The 17,991-nt window shown below is 34.7% G+C and overlaps 1 protein-coding gene across 1 annotated transcript; it reads left to right on the top strand.

Annotated features, from left to right (window-relative positions):
* Positions 1-5,514: 5,514 nt before the first annotated feature.
* On the top strand, positions 5,515-17,429 carry LOC113240673 (tryptophan 5-hydroxylase 1). Its single transcript, XM_026478045.1, has 9 exons — positions 5,515-5,790; positions 5,962-6,115; positions 7,362-7,527; positions 8,831-8,881; positions 9,832-9,949; positions 13,695-13,858; positions 15,877-16,003; positions 16,303-16,535; positions 17,186-17,429. Exons 1-9 carry the CDS (start codon positions 5,515-5,517, stop codon positions 17,427-17,429), a joined length of 1,533 nt encoding a protein of 510 aa, XP_026333830.1.
* Positions 17,430-17,991: the final 562 nt, after the last annotated feature.

Below are 17,991 nucleotides of genomic sequence, written 5' to 3' on the forward strand. Positions count from 1 at the left end.
TCCAGAATAAGGTAAAAGTACTATTGCTTTGTGTAGTGTGCTGTCGTTAGCTCTTCTGATGAAATATGTTCGCAGACTGTCTATTTGGGTGTAGTGTAGGTTTTTAATGTATATGAACCCGCGACCACCTAATTTTCTTTTCAGTGTAAATCTTTGTACAGCAGAGTGTATATGATGAATGTTGTATCTATTGCATGTTGTTCTAGTTAAGATGTTAAGGGCATTAAGCTCAGTATCGGACCATTTAACGATTCCGAAAGAATACGTTAAGATGGGGATGGCGTATATGTTAATGGCTTTGACTATATTTCTGGCGGATAATTGGGTACTGAGTATTTGATTTAGTTTCTGTTTATATTTAGTTTTCAATGTGTTTTTTATATTGGTGTGATTAATTGATGTACTTTGTTGGTATCCTAAATATTTGTAAGTCTCTCTGGGGTCCATGCTGCGTATAGTCCCTCTTTGTAGCTCAAGTTCAAAAGAATGTGTTCTGCTGTGCTTGCCTTTAATTATTTTATTTTAACTATTGATTTTACATTTATTTGTTCCAAAAGTCATTTTTATATCTGTGCTGAATTTTTCTGTTAGTCTTAATAGATGGTCTAATTCAGGTTTGTTACTTGCGTATAGTTTTATGTCATCCATGTACAGTAGGTGTGTAACTTCGATTTTGTTTCATCTGTCAATGATAATTGATCTGGACTGTTACGTGGTTCGTGACAATCTTTATATGACTGCTCATTTCTGCCCGGTGCTCAACTACAAGAAATGATGAGACAACTAGCCACAAGTAAATCAGCCATCATTCTGCTTCAGCTAGCCATTTGGTAATGGGAATACAAGTGCGGGGGGATTTTTTTTCAAACAATCTATGCCTATTACTCGCCTACAAAAGGATGACGATCAATAGCTGTATAGTTTTCACTATTTTAATTCACCTTGTATTTTTTGCACCTTTTGATTGCACCTATATAAAGTCCATCGCCAATACGAAATTGATAAACATTAGCTGGTTTTATGATACTTTTTTGAGCATAGGTGCATACCTCGCGGCGGAGTCTATGTCTATGCTGATGATGAGCTGCGTTGTTCCATCTTATGGGTGCTTGTAGACAAAGTTAAAGTCAAAGATTATTTATTCCATAGGTAAATAAATTTACACTCGAAAACGAAAAAACGACAAACGACAAAGGAGTTAAATCAACTGTGTTTGTGTCTACCATTTGAGCAATAAGAATATGATAATAAGTTTATTGAATAACCCGACCTTTTACTGCTACGATATTCAATTTTGGTTTCGTGAAATTACTCTACTAGTTTGTTGCAATTATTAATACAAAGATCGAACACTAATTCCTTCAATCTGGGTAGATTCGAATCAGCGCCTTCAGCATATCGTGTCTGACGCTACGGCACGAATCAGTAGACGTTACGAATTTTATTTTTGGTTTTTAACAAGTAATTGCCGAAGCGAGGTAGAGATTGTGGTGAATTGCTTGCAAAGGCCTTATAAAACTAAAATTACAACCGTACTACAAATACTAGTAAATTAAGATATTAAAGAAACAAGAAACAATGCAACACGACGAATAAATTTTGAAATTTTAACAAATATCAATGTCAACTTTTTACAATGAAAATGATAACTACATCCTTTAGATACTATAAAAACGTATTTTAGGACAGCCGAAGAAACTATATACCTACATACATATGATTCCTTTACTTAACATTAGAGGATTACAGTACAAAGCTGCTAACTACAGATATGACCCGTATGTGGGCGTGACTATTACAAAAGCTTATTCTGGTTGACGTCACTCCTGTCTTCCCTCAGAATTTACGCATCGTTACTCCGTGAAATTACCGCGAAACTACGTTATGGTATGTTTTCTCACATTGTTAAATACTATTCCTATATTCAACAAAAATATATAAAAAAACAGTCTAGATAAAGACTATAAACTGTACGCTGACACCGAACCGTACTTTTGCAAAAAAACTGGTATTTGCAACAAGCACATAGATAAATTCGTCGTCTGGTTTTTTCCGTAGCTTAGGAGAGCGTCAGGCACGGTATGCTGAGGCACTAGTACGAATCCAGCTGGATTGAAAAAAAAAAACTCGTAGTAATCGATCTTTGTGTTAGTAGTATATTTTTAACGTCAGACACCGGTTTGTAATAATTTACAAACCGGTATCTGACGTTAAAAATATATTGTAATAATCTCAGTACAGAGTACCAAAAAAACCGACCTCAAAAGTCATTCGTAGTTTGCCACCCTTATAGGTAGAACATTTTCTTCAAATTGAAATGAGATAATGAAATAAATAATAAAAGAGTTATCGAGTAACATACAGACAAAAAAATATACAGTCGAATTGATAAACTCCTCCTTTCTTTGAAGTCGGTTAAAAATAGAGGAAAAGCTGTGCACCGGTTTATTTTGTATTTTCATGGTAGTATTTGATCTCGGAGGCCTGTGGGTAATAGTGTGAACTGTATGTTTTTGTACGATTGCATAATCTGAGAACGTACTTTATTCTTTATTTGCAAGTCACATGGTTATAGAACAAGTGTTTTAAGCTACGTACTTAACATGTAACACCCCGTACTAGGGGCACTGCAAAATTTGAGGGCACTAAGTCCTTAATTTACTAATTACAATGTTGAAATAAAAATATAAATAATTAATGATAAAACTAAATAGAATTTTAGGCAATAACAACAATAAACATAAATAAATAACATTAAAATCTCATTCCTGATACACTTATGTATCGTTAGGTATTTAGATAGCATACTTACAAATTACATGCTTTGAAATTCGTATAGTTCCTAAGCACTATTTTCATATTTTTTTTCTCTTTTTTCATTCTTTTCATTATTCATTAAGCAATTTTTTTTTTTATAGAATAAAAAGCTTTATTTTGACATAGTTTTTAAAATGTTTTACAAAAGCCTTATGTGTAACTTGTGTTTTTATATTTATTGGAATCGCATTATATGCTTTAATTACCAAACAATGGGGCCCTAAATGATATAGACTGAGAGTACTGAAACGACGTTTCAACATATATTTTTTTTATAATATCAAGTGACGGGACGAATAAGTCGTGCGCCTGATGATAAGCTACACGCCTGTCCATAACAATTGCAGTGCCACTCAGAGATTTAAATCGCAAAGATCTGAGGGGCACTGCCACTACGCCTGACACCCTGAGGCATAAGTTGATAAGTCCCATGTGCCTGCAATTTCACAAACACCCTTACCCTTCTAAACCGGAACAGTAATGCTAATATTACTGCTTGGCGGCAGAAATAGGTAAGGTGACAGTACTTCGCTGGACGAACTCTTTCACAAGGTGCTCTACTGCTACTAATAGAGTAGACCTCTATTGTTACGTTTTAGGGTTTTAATTTGTGAGAAAAGACAATTATATTACTTTACAAATTTTCTAAATTCAAGAACGTAAATTGAGGTTAGTGTCAAAATCTTGTGTCAAATAAAGAATGACTTACAAGAGGTGTGTTGAATCTGTATTAGCATTCTTTTCGTTATACGAGAACACTTGACGCTGAAACCGTAATAATGATACCAATTATATTTTTTCAGAAATGTGTTAATACACATGTTATAACATATGTTATAACATAAGGTAATTTGATAACTGTCTCAAGTCAAGATGTGACTAGACGCTATGGCTTGTGCAATTCAAGTGAATATCTTAACCACAATAAAATAATAATAATAATAACGTGCACACACTCATAGCCCCGCACTAGGGAAACCCTGTGGCTCGGATGCCATGGACACACACATGGACAACGACAAATTATACTCAAACTCACGAGAGAAATAAACGTAGGCCATACAAATATTTCTCCTGGCCCGGGAATTGAACCCAGGACCTCTGTGTGGCATTCCGGCATGGTAACCGTTCGGCCACAGAGGCAGTTTGAAAATGCTTTTTTAACAGACTTCAAAAAGGAGGAGGTTCTCAACGTTCGACTCGAATTTATGTGTATGTGTAACGCAATAACTTTGACGTTTGTAAACCGATTGCGATGATTCTTTTTTTGTAGGAATGTCACTCAGTAGTGGTCATCAAACCAATTTGAAGAAATTTTCCACCTCTTAATTGGTGGCAAATTAGGGATGATTAGTAGTAATTAAAATCTGATTAATGGTTTATTGAATTTCACGCACTTTATTCCGATTTCAATAAAATTTTGTGCATAAATATCCATACCTAAGAAAATTAAATGTTGTGGTGACCTAAAGCTGATCCGATGGTGGTAATGGCAGTCAGATGAGAGGAACTTCACAACAGTGAAAACCAACACTTCGTGTTTGTGCTCATACGCTTCGTATTGACGAGGATATCTAAATGCGTTTCAGTTACGGTTTAGGAGACCGAGACGACGAATATATAGCGAAAGCGGGTGAGTAAAATTTTGAGGTCAGCATTTTTTTAAAAATAAAAACTAATTTTATTAAAAATAATAAATAATGTAACAAAGAAATGAACCCAATTGTAGGATCAACAACACGTTCTTATATCGTTCAAGTTATACTTTGAAACAAATTTGTTTTTAAGTATAACTACAACAATATCTTAAACAAACATCACAATTGTATATTTCATTACACACACAGTTATTCTATTTTTATACATGCCAAAGATAGCGTGAATAAATAGCAAGGTTTCACCTAGATAATGAATGATAGGGGATGCTCTTTTCGCTAAACAATGGTAATAAATACAGTGACTAAAGCTTAACACCTACAGCCACCGGAGTAGATAGGATCCCCCTGTGGTTGGTACACACTTACGGCAGCGCGTATTTGCTAGTTCTCTATCTTCCATATTACATACATATTATATTACTAAGCAAACATTATTAATATATTAAGAAAATTACCTTAAAAATAAAAGTTACTTACATATTACAAGATCAAAAGTTACGAAATATGTAAAAAAATGTAACCATCTGGCAACACAGGCTACGTGTATTTTTTTTATTGTAAACGGATAAATTATTACTACGCGTATTAATCTTCGTTATATTTTCTTGTGTTGCAGTTTCAGAACTAAAAGAAATATCACTAAATAACTGAGTTCAATAAAATGTGTGAAATTAAACCTACAAATCGCAAAAAGTGTGATTGTATCTTTGTGATGTCAAACGAGAACATTTTCCAAGTAACTGCGAACACTTGATTCAGCCAATCAAATAAACCCACCCTCCTGCGGGTCTCCCGCGCCTCTTCTCTTTATAAGGCGAGGAAAGCCGCGGTACGGTACAGTGCGATCCAGACTGCAACAACGCAACTCCACAAGTTCACAATAAATAATTCACTCACATCCTAAAGTTCCCATTACTCATAATTCACATATTGTTCATTACATCGCGATTTCAATAATATTATTACTTGGTTTATTCTAAGTGCCAGTCTTTAAAGAGACTCCAAAAGAGACAGCACACGTTGTTTGCTCCTGTTTACAATGAGTGGATCTGGAAAAGGTCTGCTGGGGTTGTGGTTGTACAGGAATGGCTCGGAATGGCAAGTGAAGAGTGAAGCTCCTCACCATCCGAAATTGGCAGAGCTTCAGAACATGGCAGCTCGGCAACAGAATTTCCCTGAGGGAGAAAGAATTTCCGTGATGTTCACTTTGAAGAACCAAGTAGGGGGACTGGTCCGCGCGTTGTCAGTCTTCCAAGACTTAGGCATCAATGTCCTCCATATTGAGTCAAGGAAGTCAGTGACAGAGATGTCGTCTGTAAGTTATTTAGACGAAATTTTTGAGCGAACAATAGTGTATGTGCAAATAAGAAACATTAAAGTTTACTAATAATTTTCTAACTTAGCAATTCAGCAAAAGAATAATGTTGATTGCGTTCTTTTCTATAATAAATTCAATTGGTATTAAAATTAGCTTTGTAAAAAACAGTCTGATATCCTCGTCGACGTGGAGTGCGACCCACATAGGATGGAACAACTTAAAAGGATGCTAAAACGCGAGGTTCAAGACTTTGAGGTGGTGCCTTCTCAGTCGGGAGACGAGTTTCCACCTCCAACGCCTTTGTCAGCTGCTGCAAGTTTTGGTAATGTTTACTACGTATAGATGTTTTTGCTTTATAGTAAGTAGTTAGTATAAGAACGGGATTAACTTTGGATTTCAGTATTTTTTTTGTTCCTGTCTAATATGAGAAAACACCTGTAACACTCATCGGTTTTAATTCATATTTCACTGTACTATAGCTATCTCAAAAATATTGTTAGAACAATTGCAGCAAATTTTGTAATAAGTACGTACTATTTTTACTACGTAAAAGTAGGAGTATAAATTAGTAATAAAAAAAAAATATAAATATTAGAGAACATCAACGACGTTGCTGTGATCCCAAAAGAAGTAGTAGCTAAAGTACTTGTGTTATGGAAACCGAAAGTAACGTCGGTACCATAAAACACCCAGACTCGAGACAATATAGAAACGTTATTGACCCGACCGGGGATCGAACCCGGGATCTCAGAGATGGCGAAACCCGTATGCAAGTCACTCAACTACGGAGATCGTCGAAAGTATTACACATTGATGTACCTATTCAAAATAATTTAATGACCAATTTTGTGGTGTCTTCCTCCTATTACGAACCATAATTGTTATCTCCATCGGAAAGGTTATTATTCTAGTAGTACAGTCAAGAACAAACACCTTGTCTATCGTATTTTTTCAACTGCCACAAAGTATGAACACCGCGGTCAATTTCTTTCCAACTTTAAATTTTTTTAACAATTAACAATAATTACAAATATTGGAACTCAACTTCAACTCAACGTTAACTTATGCCTTAGGGTGACGGGCGCTGTGACAGTGCCCTTCTATATTCTTTTTTATAGATTCTATCTATGATATTTGTGATTCTAAGTTCTGAATGGCACTGCTACTGCTATTGACAGGCGTGTCTCTTAGCATCAGCACGACTAGTTCGTCCAGTCGTTTGGTTACATAAAAAAACGGTTATATATAAATTCCATTCCTTAATATAGTCATCGACAGCTTAATATTTCACCTGTTATCTTTTAATAGCTAGTTCTTGGAAATATGATACTTGAGAAGATTTTGTCATATGACAGTTTTTAAGACAGGTTTGTTTGTGCCGAAGGCTATTATCCGCTATTTTGATAACCGAATTGATTGATAATAATGTATGATAAAACCTTTAAGGGCTTGTAACCAAAGTGTTACATAATAGCACTAAACCATGGACGCGAACGAAATCATGAGCAGAAGCTATTAATAATAATGCCGTACGCGATTAATGCCGTATTGCGGTTTATATATTGCAGACTTCGGCGAGATGCCATGGTTTCCCCGCAAGATATCAGATTTGGACCGGGCCCAGAATGTGTTGATGTATGGCTCCGAACTCGACGCTGACCATCCCGGTTTTAAAGACCCTGTCTATCGCAAGCGTCGAGAGCAATTCGCAGCTATTGCTAATAATTACAAGTAGTAAGTTATTCTAATGTAATTTCGTTTATTCTACGTAAATATTTTTATAAAATTTAAACACCAAAGTACAGAAATCTTTACAAGTGCATTCCCAATGATTTTCAGTTGTGTGTACGATAGAAAACCAAACAGACATTATACTCTTGCATGCTAAATCAAACTACACTTGCTACTAACAGGTACAAGAAACTATATCGTGAATCCATCCGGTGCAACGTAGATACGAAGACTTTTTAAATGAAGTTAATGTGACAGCAAAGTGTCGTCTTTAAAAAGAGTAAATTAAAAAGTCTTTAACAATGTCCGCCCACAAGCTCGTCTATCTAAAACAACTTTAAATTAAACATTTAATTTAAATGGTGAAAGTTTGAAATCTTTTCTGATCCGCGACTTGATCTTTGATCTTTTTCTGTTTATTTTAATTCACAGTTCAAGGAATGGTGTAATTCTTTCAATACAGTTAAAATCCATCATAATTTGCAGAGTAATAATTTCGTAATAACTTTTTGCTTATACATATACATATACATAATTTCAAAGAATATTATTTTTGTTAAATAGCAACCATTCACATGATCATATCGAAGAATGTTTGTTGTTAGCAATATTGTAATATTTACATAGACACAATATAAATTGACACCTCTGGTGTTTGAATTAAAACCGAATCAACACGTAGATGCTTAGATAATACTATGTAACACGATGTTTGTTTCTAGGTTATTTGGGCTTACCCATAGGTAAGCGTGCAAATTTTCGGGTATTTCTTTATTTAAAAACAAAAAGGGAATATTATATTTCAAATCAATAACATATTTCAACCAAAATTCTGCAAATTTATGAAGATCTAACGCCACTCAAATTATCATCCAAACACAAAAATTGTGTTTCTTGAAACTACTATGGAAATGCGAGATACTAACTATTAAACAGCTAAGAACGAATGGGCGATTCTGGACATAATGTACGCGAGTTCATTTCACAGTCTTAGTCTTTTAAAAGCTAGAAAGACAACCGCATTACAAAAATCTAATTAATTTTGAAATTCCAACAAAAAAAGTCTTTTTTTAATAACAGGATAACAAAAATGACATAAGGCGCCAAACACTAGATTAGTTCAATACACAATTTTAATAAATAGATTGTTAGATAAAGATAGAACAAAAAGATCTGTAACGGGTGTTGCCGGTCCCTATAATGGGAAGGGCAAAAATATAATGACTTACTAGTTACTAGATGTAATGGAAAGTAAAAAACTCTGTTATACACTATGTTACTCACGCCTGATGTTTTGTATTGCTAGCGGCCAACCGATTCCCAGGATTCAATACACCGATATTGAAATTAAAACTTGGTGAGTTTTGAAGAAGCGTAAATCAATTTTATTGTGCTTTTCATGTCATATGTTTGTAGTAGATGTTTATAATTAATTTAATATTATGAGCTGTTGCGAATATAAAGTATTTATTGGCCCAGCGAAGTTGAAACAAAAATGTATGTTAAAAAATTGATTCCGTCTAATTTGCGGAGGATTAAGTGAATAGTCTTTGTGATTTTAAGTTATAAGTCTGGAAAATAACCTACAATTGTGTTTCATCTTAAATTGATGATAGACGACAATTTTAGTTTACATATATTACTGATTATTGGTTATTTTGCTCCTACCAAGTTTTCCTTGTTAGTATTTCAGCATTACAGCAATCATAAGCTCACTGTTGTATAGATTGCTCATACAACTCTTCATCCGTTGTTCATCGATTATAGATGTAGTGTCGATTATTTATTTCTTTTATAGTCTTATATTATAATGTCCTTTTGAGCACGAACAGACATAACTGATTATTAACAGAAAAAGTCACGTGGCTAGATTTACTATTTCATGTCTTGTATTTTTTCATGTAAAATAGGAAACGAACAGATGAGGCATTTGGTAGGAGGTGCTCACGGTCGCTCATAGACATTTGCAACATCACAGAAGGAGCACAGGCGTTAACATCATTTGAGAGCCGTGTTTACTCGTTTTGAAGAATATATCATGGGGAACCCATTTCTTATTGTCCGCACAATCTCAGCATGTCAGGCATGTGGGTTGGATATATGACGGAGGCACCAGTTCATAAAGCTCCTCTGAGCACTCCCGTTATATAGATGTGTAGGTGTAATTATTTTGTTTTCGTCTATGTTAATTACATTCGTTAGTGTTGTAAGTGACGATATGTAGCAGTAATCTCTGTATTAAATAAAATCCATTTTCAGAATAGAACGCTAACTCTAATAGTACACAAATTTTATTGAATATTTCAGGGGCATAATTTTCCGGGAGCTTCATAAACTATACCAGGTGCACGCATGCGATGAATATCTCGAAAATTGGCCGCAACTTGTTAAATACTGCGGCTATCGTGAAGACAACTTGCCTCAGGTGCGTTTAAATTACTAAATTTTGTACCAATACCTGAGGGTAGAAGTTGAGGTTGGATGTCCTCGCACCCTGAACGACTAAATACAGAATACATAGTTGCATCCATATATCTGTCCTCTTTATCATGACAAACGTTTAATCCACATTGAGTTATTAACATATCTGGGATCAACGAAACGAAATCTAGAATCCCTTCTAATACATTTTTTATATCATAGTTAGTTACAGTATTATTAAATTTGTACTGATATTCAATTATTTTTTGTGAATTTTCTCCACTAATTTCTTATAATTATTAATACAAAGATCGAAAACTTAGAAAAAATTCCTTCGATCCTGCCGGATTCACACCGACGTCTACTAGCAAACCGTGGTAGATGCTATGCCAACTAAGCCACGGAACGAACCACTGGATCTCACAATTGTTTCATGTGCTTGATTGTCGGATCTTTGTATCTTGGTTTTTAACGACTTTTTAGCCGTAGCGCCATCTATGAGAAATCTGTGAAAGTATTTGGTCACCCAGTTAGGTTAGGTTACAGTACAATATTATTGACAAGCAAACAAAGTGACAACAAAGCTTTATGTGCCAAAATCCCGAAACTTACCGAAATGCAAATGAGTTACATTACACTACACATTACATTATAACAAAAGGGCAGAGGTCTTCTTTATTTGTTTGCTTTCAGAGTTTATATAGTAAGTATCCTGTACCAGTAATATATATTTTACATTTACACTATGTAATTTATAATAAATCTCTATCCAGATAGGAGATATAATTGTGGGTGATTGGACATTTCGGCATATCCTTATATAGAGAATCAACACACTTATTGACGGAATCGGATTGAGGCGACCATGTTTCGCCCGTCGAAGCCGCCGTTCCGGGCGTAGACGCGGGCATTGACGCTACCGGTTCGGGTACCGACGTGGCCTGGTAGACTTAATGCGATTCCGTGGCGATAAATGTGGTGATTCCCGATTGTATAATGGCAATATTGGTACTACTAAGTTTGCAAGATAAAAGGTAAGGTACGCAGGTATATATAATAACGTTTTTTTATTATAAGTAGAAAATGAAAATTACAAGACTATCGTAAAACATTACTTTATTTATTAGGTATAAATACTTCTTATATATTATACTATATCTACATAATTATTCATAATGTTATTATATTGGATACAATATGACATATCAAATGTACTTTTACAAATAACATTAACATTAACATTATACAGAATAAGGAACAAAAATGTAGCGAATAATAATCTTTATTAAAAAAAATTGTTTTGTTGTATACATGAATATATTTTTTTTCCTTTGCAACTTGTTATTTGGTCGCGTAGGTTAGGAAGTAGGATAACTAGGTGATACATGTTTGTGCGTATGAAATCGCCGTCGTAAATCGTAAAGATATATAAGTACACATTTGGATCACCTTCACCTTGTAATATGTATCAAGAGCATTTACAGTGATTATTTTTTTGTAAAAACAGCAGTATTCATTTTCGTTACTTTATATTTCGTTAACTGCACAGTTATCAATATAATGTTATTATTGGCATACAAAAGACTTTTATTACTCATAAAACTCACGGGATGAAGTTTATGTAACAATAATAGACTGTTTTTTAAAGTAAGTGGTCTTTAATGTAAGTGTTTATACAAGTTAGTAGCAGTAGAGCTCCTTATGAACTTATGAAAGGGTTCGTTCAGCGAAGTTCTGCCACCTTACCTATTTCTGTCGCCAAGCAGCAATGCTCACATCACTGCATTTTGATTTGGAGGGTAAAGGCGCTGATGAAATTACAGTCAGTAGCAGTGCCCCGCATACCTTTCAGATTTAAATATCTGTTTGCCACTGCAACTGTTAAGGACAGGTATGTCGCTTACCACCAGGCGCACATGTTCGTCGCGCCACTTGGTATCCCAAAAAAAAGTTTCTAAAAGTATTTATTGATTTTAAGTAGAACTTCCCACTGAATGTCCTAAACTTTTGTTAAAAGAAATGTGCATTGTTATTTACCTATTTATATCATTTCATGAAAATATGTTCGTCGACTGAATTTATAAACCACAAAAACAAAATTACTCACTAGAATAATTTTATATGAAAATTTGTGATTAAACGTTTATTTTATAACTAAAATAAGGGATTTACTAAAATAAAGGTATAACTAAAATAACTGTAAATAAAGGTATCTTAGTTATAAAGTAAAGGTATAATCACATACCTATGGATTAGAAATAATATTTTAAGCTTCAATTGCCCGATATTGCGATTGAAAAGTAAAAAAGGGATTTCGTTTAAAAACGTGTGACGATGCTGACTTCCCACATCGTTATCCCACCTTTTTATTACCCTGTTTACTAGTTCCTGGCCGTTTTTCGTTTCTGACACGTTCTCTAATTCCTTTTTCCTTCCACTACTCGCCTTGGTTCGTTTCGTCATAGTCATCACTCCCATCAAAATTCTCAAAACGAGAGGAAGTGCTTATTCTCTTTATTGTTTTATTTATTGTTTTTAAATAATTTGCTATACGTGTATATACCCTTTTGGGGTATGTGTCCGACTGTTTAGTAGGGAGTGTTTTATACGGATTGTACTTTTTATATTTTATAATATTATTATTACAGCCTTTTTGTTACTATTTGTAAATAACTTTATGTGGATCGAGCCTTTTCTTTCTTTTCGGTAAGGCTAAGCCTTAAACGGATTTAGAGAATTTAACCGATGTTTGTTTGTTTCGTATATTATTGATCTAATTAAATTTGTATTGAATTTATATTCAATTATTTTATGTGAAATTACTACACTAGTTTGTTATAATTATTAATACAAAGATTGAACACTTAGAAAAAATTCCTTTGATCCGGCCGGATTCGAACCTACGTCTTCTAGCAAACCGTGTCAGACGCTATGCCAATTAAGCATTAGTTCTTTGTAATAATAATTATAACAAACTAGTGGAGCAAAAATAATTGAATATCAACATAATTTTAGTGAGCTATTGTGGCCACGCCAGCAAAGTTTCTGAAGTATTAGATCCAACTGCTGGAGACAGGTGTCCTCTTAGGAGAAAGTTAAAGCCGGAGCCTACCATGCCCTCCTAATGCAGGGTTGGAGAGCAAGTATTTCAACAAATAAGACTTATAATGAATAATGCAACTGAAGTATCACAACGGAATCAGAAACGCGATCATATGTCAAAAGTAAACCTTAACGGAAGCGGATGCGGAAGCGGACGTGTAAAGGCCGTAAAGATCTCAACGATAGGGTTCATTTTTGTGATGACACAAAATGGCTAAAAACGCTTCCCATCGCCGAACAATCCGCTCGCGCGCTGATCGGTTGCGAACGTTGTAAACTTCCGATTAAAGTTCCGTTACAAAAGTTGCGGGAATAGGAACTGGAAACAATTATGATAAACCGTGCGGAACTTCCACAGTTACGATAGCAGAGGTCTGTTGCATCACTACTAACAATCCCCACTTCAAAGCTTTTGTAGGTACTTACTTTTGACCAATCCATACCTTACCCTATTGTAAAGTGTTAGATGCTAGGTAGAAGCAAAAACTTCAAACATCACACAAAAGACGACGGATATATGGGGACATTATTTATGTAGGTATCTGATTGGCTCGGTACATTCGATGTTCATCTTGCCACGACTCAAACTTATTTCTTCCTTTGCATCTGTATTGTCACGAAATAAAGATTTTTATGATATCTTCCAGTTGGAGGACGTAAGCGCTTTTCTGAAGCGCAAAACTGGCTTCCAACTACGTCCAGTGGCTGGGTATCTGTCACCCAGGGACTTCTTGTCTGGTTTGGCATTCAGAGTGTTCCATTGCACACAATATATTCGACATGCCTCCGATCCTTTCTACACTCCAGAACCGTAAGTGTTATTTTTCCTTCAATTCATAATAATAAAATATTTCAACAGCACCTATACATAAAAAATCATTACTAGTGCTGCATGCGTTAACGTATGGTCACCATATTTGTTTTAATCGCTTTCTCTAAGAAATATATATTGTTCGAATTGTTATACAGTGTTAAATTTCAGTCTTTCTTTTATTTAAGATGTTATGTTACTTAGAAGAAAATAATGCTTATGATTCAGGCTTTCGATAAGTAGAGTAAAATTATTGGTGTTTTTTTTCACACTTGACGGGTTCTATTTGCGGTTCAGACAGGCGATTATTTAAAAATTTTTGAATTTTAAAATTTTGTATCTGCGGTATTCAAGGTACTTTCCGCCGTGTGGCATAGCCGTGAGACCCCCTATATAGTATATTGTACCACGTGTCACAAGAAATGGTAATTATGAACAGAATGACATTCAAAGCCCGTGCTGAAGGCGAGGGTTAAATGGCCCTGACGTTTGTGATTACTGTTCCGCCCGTGTGACATAGAATGTTTTTAATCACACTTGTGAGGAAGTTTAAAAGAAAGGAATAATTAGATTTAAAACATTATAGTTTATTCATATTATATTTCAAAATAATTAAGTATCTGAGACAAAAATCGAAATTAAAAATAATATTATTATAAGCATTAAAACTTGTTGCTATGAAAAGAATTTTTTTAAATTAGTTTGCTTTTGGTATTTATAAGTATGTACTTTAAAATAGTTGTAACTTTTTAAAAAAAAAAATCGACCCTAAAAGTTCGTGAAATTACATCTATTTGCCAAGTTTTATTGAAATCGGTTATCAGAAATTGTGCGAAACCGGATTCATCCCCTAGTTTGTCGTCCTCCGAGGTGGAATATTTCCTCCAAATTTAAATGGGAATACCACTGAGGTAACCTCTTTCCAACAAAAAAGAATCATCAAAATCGGTTCACAAATGTCAATCACAAATGAGTTAATATACATACAAAAAATACAGTCAAATTGAGCACCTACTCCATTTTTTGAAGTCGGTTAAAAATGATAAATGAAATAAAGCGGACTATATTTAAATTTGTTTTTTTTTTATAAATCAAATCAAAAAGTCCAATGCAATTTGGGGTCGCGTCGCAAATTTGACACGAGGTCTAACTTCGAGGCTCCCTCGCTGCGAGTTTGGCGGCGCGGCGGGATATTAGAAATAAAACAAAAAACCCATTACCGCCCTAGTGCCGTATTATAAAAATACCACTTAGTTTTGCAGCACGTTCTACTACTACTTACGAGCAAGAGTGATGAGAAGAACGTAGTTACGTCATAGGTACAAAATTAGACATGTGTGGAAACATATGATGCCCGTACGTAATGTAGTAATTGAAACCATTCCAAATGTATCCTCAGTATGATGTGATGTAAACATATGATATTTACAAATAAAATTCGAACTACGCTGAAGTAATCAAGCAGTAATACGACTTAGAATTTTAGGGCTAACGAGTTTATAAACAAACGTTGACGTGCAAAACTCTTAGGAACGTCTATTACCGTAATTTCATTACACAGTAATGCATCATAACTGAATTTAGGAACATTTAGTTTCTTCTAAGTGTAAGTATTCTTAGTATAAGTACGAATTTGATTTTAGTTCCAATTCGAATTTTATTTGAGCTTAACTCAGTATGGGAGTATTCAAAATTGGAAGATACTATCCATATATGACAACTTCAGTGGCCCAATGATTTGCACTGTGAACGCTGGACTAGGAGGGCCCGGGGTCGATTCCCGATAATTATTAACTAACTAACTTCATAAATTAACTTTGCTAAATTGGTTCTGTTCTGTTTGTCCTGGGTAGAACCCCTAAGTGAATTCCGTTGATCTGGTATTCATAGTAAAAGGACTTTGAGACTGGGTTATTGGTGTGATCATCTGGAACACTATTATTGTTATTATTATTTGCAAATGATTATATTTGAATACCACGCCAATTTTGAAATTTTTTTATTATTTACTATGACAGTGACTGCTGCCACGAACTGCTGGGGCACATGCCACTGTTGGCAAATCCAAGTTTCGCACAGTTTTCCCAGGAGTTGGGCCTGGCATCTCTAGGCGCGTCTGATGAAGATATCGACAAATTAGCTACGGTATGTTGTTTACTGTATATTTTTAATTCAATAAATCAAATTATTCTTGTTACCTAAAACTTTACTTATTTTGACAAAAGACATTTATGGAATTTCGACTGATAATCTGTTCTATCATTAAAAGAAACAACAACTTGTATTCTGAATAGCGAAGTATATATATACACACACGAAACCAGGTGTTCCACACTGCAATACATGAATATCTGCTTTATTCCACTATTTTAGAGGCTGCCCAAGTTGAAGTTGTTTGCATTGATAGCCACTTTTATACATCCTAAATTTGAGCCTGTTTTCAGCTGTACTTCTTCACGGTCGAGTTTGGCTTATGCCGTCTGCAAGACGGCACGTTTCGAGTGTATGGAGCTGGTTTGTTATCTTCCGTAGCTGAACTACAACACGCTCTTACTACTTCGGAAAAGATAAAACGTTTCGATCCTGACGTCACCGTCAATGAGGAATGCATAATCACTTCCTACCAAAACGCTTACTATTATACAGACTCCTTCGAGGAAGCTAAAGAAAAAATGAGGTATGGCTTAATACAAGAGGTATTTGGCAGAGCAAAAATCCTAACTTAAAGTATAATAAGTTCCGAAATTTGACTGTAGCAAGCATAGGAGCTTTTATTTTAAAAGTAAGAATTCGAAACCTATATAAAGAAATTTACCTGCCGTCGCCTAAATTCGTATACCTCGTAACCGCCATTGATTGGGTACTGAATGGGCACAAAAACAGAATTACTTACTAGAAATAATTATACGACCGTCTCTGATTATACTTTTACTTTATAACTAAAAAAGGTCTGCCACGGGTCTACAAGGACTTTATATAATATAATTTGTTATGCTTCAAGCCCGATATAGCACTAGAAGAGTAAAAAAGGTATTTCGTCCAAAAACGGAGTTACGCGGTTTTCAAATTTAGCCGACGCTATGCAAGTCTTTTAAAATTTCTTTGTAGACATACATCCTCTTCGTTGGCAAGTATAATGAAAAAAGAATTAAAACTAAAGCATTCCTCTTTATTAAAAAAACTTTTCAGGCGCTAGGCGCCTTTTCCAATACAACAAGGAAACAATACTATATGAAGAGGCTATGTGGTAGAACCTGTCTACCCAAATAAATGGGTGGAAACAAAAAAATGGTTCAAATAGTGAATACATTTACTGTGTTTTTATAGAGCATTTGCGGAGAGCATTCAGCGTCCCTTCGGTGTACGGTACAATCCATACACGCAAAGTGTGGAGGTTTTGAGCAATGCTCAAAAGATCACTGCGCTCGTCCGCGAGTTGCGCGGAGACATCTGCATTGTGTCCTCGGCTATCAAGAAGATTTCCGCTCAGGATAACACTCTCGATGTCGAAACTATTGCTAACATGCTCCATACTGGACTTCAGGTGACTCTTTTTCGTATTATAAAATAAAAACAGTCAAAAACGGTTTTAATTCTATAGTAGAATTTTCAGCAACAAAAACCATTTGTTGTATAGTTCAATAGGCTGACATTTTTTTAGGTGGCGATTTCTTCTCACAAATCGCGAATAAAAATCAGCTGTCTCATATACTTTGATTGAGTAAATATTTATATTTGGAATGCAGCAGCAGATATTTAATTCGCGGTTTTATTATTATTAATGCGTCTTGTATTAAAAACGATGTCACCTACATAAACTCCAACTCAAAGATTAAAGACGACAGGTGCTGGTACTAATAAAATGTTTTATTCACATGGCGCGTTTCAAATTAAATTTATGTAATAGTAAAATTTTGAAAAATACACATGGTGACAGTGTAACGTCTGCATGTGTAATAACTAAAGTATTTGAAATGTTTTTCTTACACAATTAAATCTGTATACCTGTCTTTCTAACTTTTTTACGACTACCGCTATTCAGCCCGAACTTAAATATGTACTAGTGTATTTAAATAATAGGGGTTCAAGTATGAAATTGCCGATTTGTACTGAAAATCTAAATTGTTTATTTT

This window comes from Hyposmocoma kahamanoa, unplaced genomic scaffold (genome assembly GCF_003589595.1).
Source record: "Hyposmocoma kahamanoa isolate Upper Pololo Valley unplaced genomic scaffold, ASM358959v1 100021, whole genome shotgun sequence".
In the NCBI taxonomy this organism is placed as follows: Eukaryota; Metazoa; Arthropoda; class Insecta; order Lepidoptera; family Cosmopterigidae; genus Hyposmocoma; species Hyposmocoma kahamanoa.

Coding starts and splice junctions, on each gene's coding strand:
- LOC113240673 (XM_026478045.1), top strand. CDS start 5,515: ATGAGTGGATCTGGAAAAGGTCTGCTGGGGTTGTGGTTGTACAGGAAT. Junction 9,950..13,694: donor GTGAAGACAACTTGCCTCAG/GTGCGTTTAAAT, acceptor GATATCTTCCAG/TTGGAGGACGTAAGCGCTTT. Junction 16,004..16,302: donor ATATCGACAAATTAGCTACG/GTATGTTGTTTA, acceptor GCCTGTTTTCAG/CTGTACTTCTTCACGGTCGA.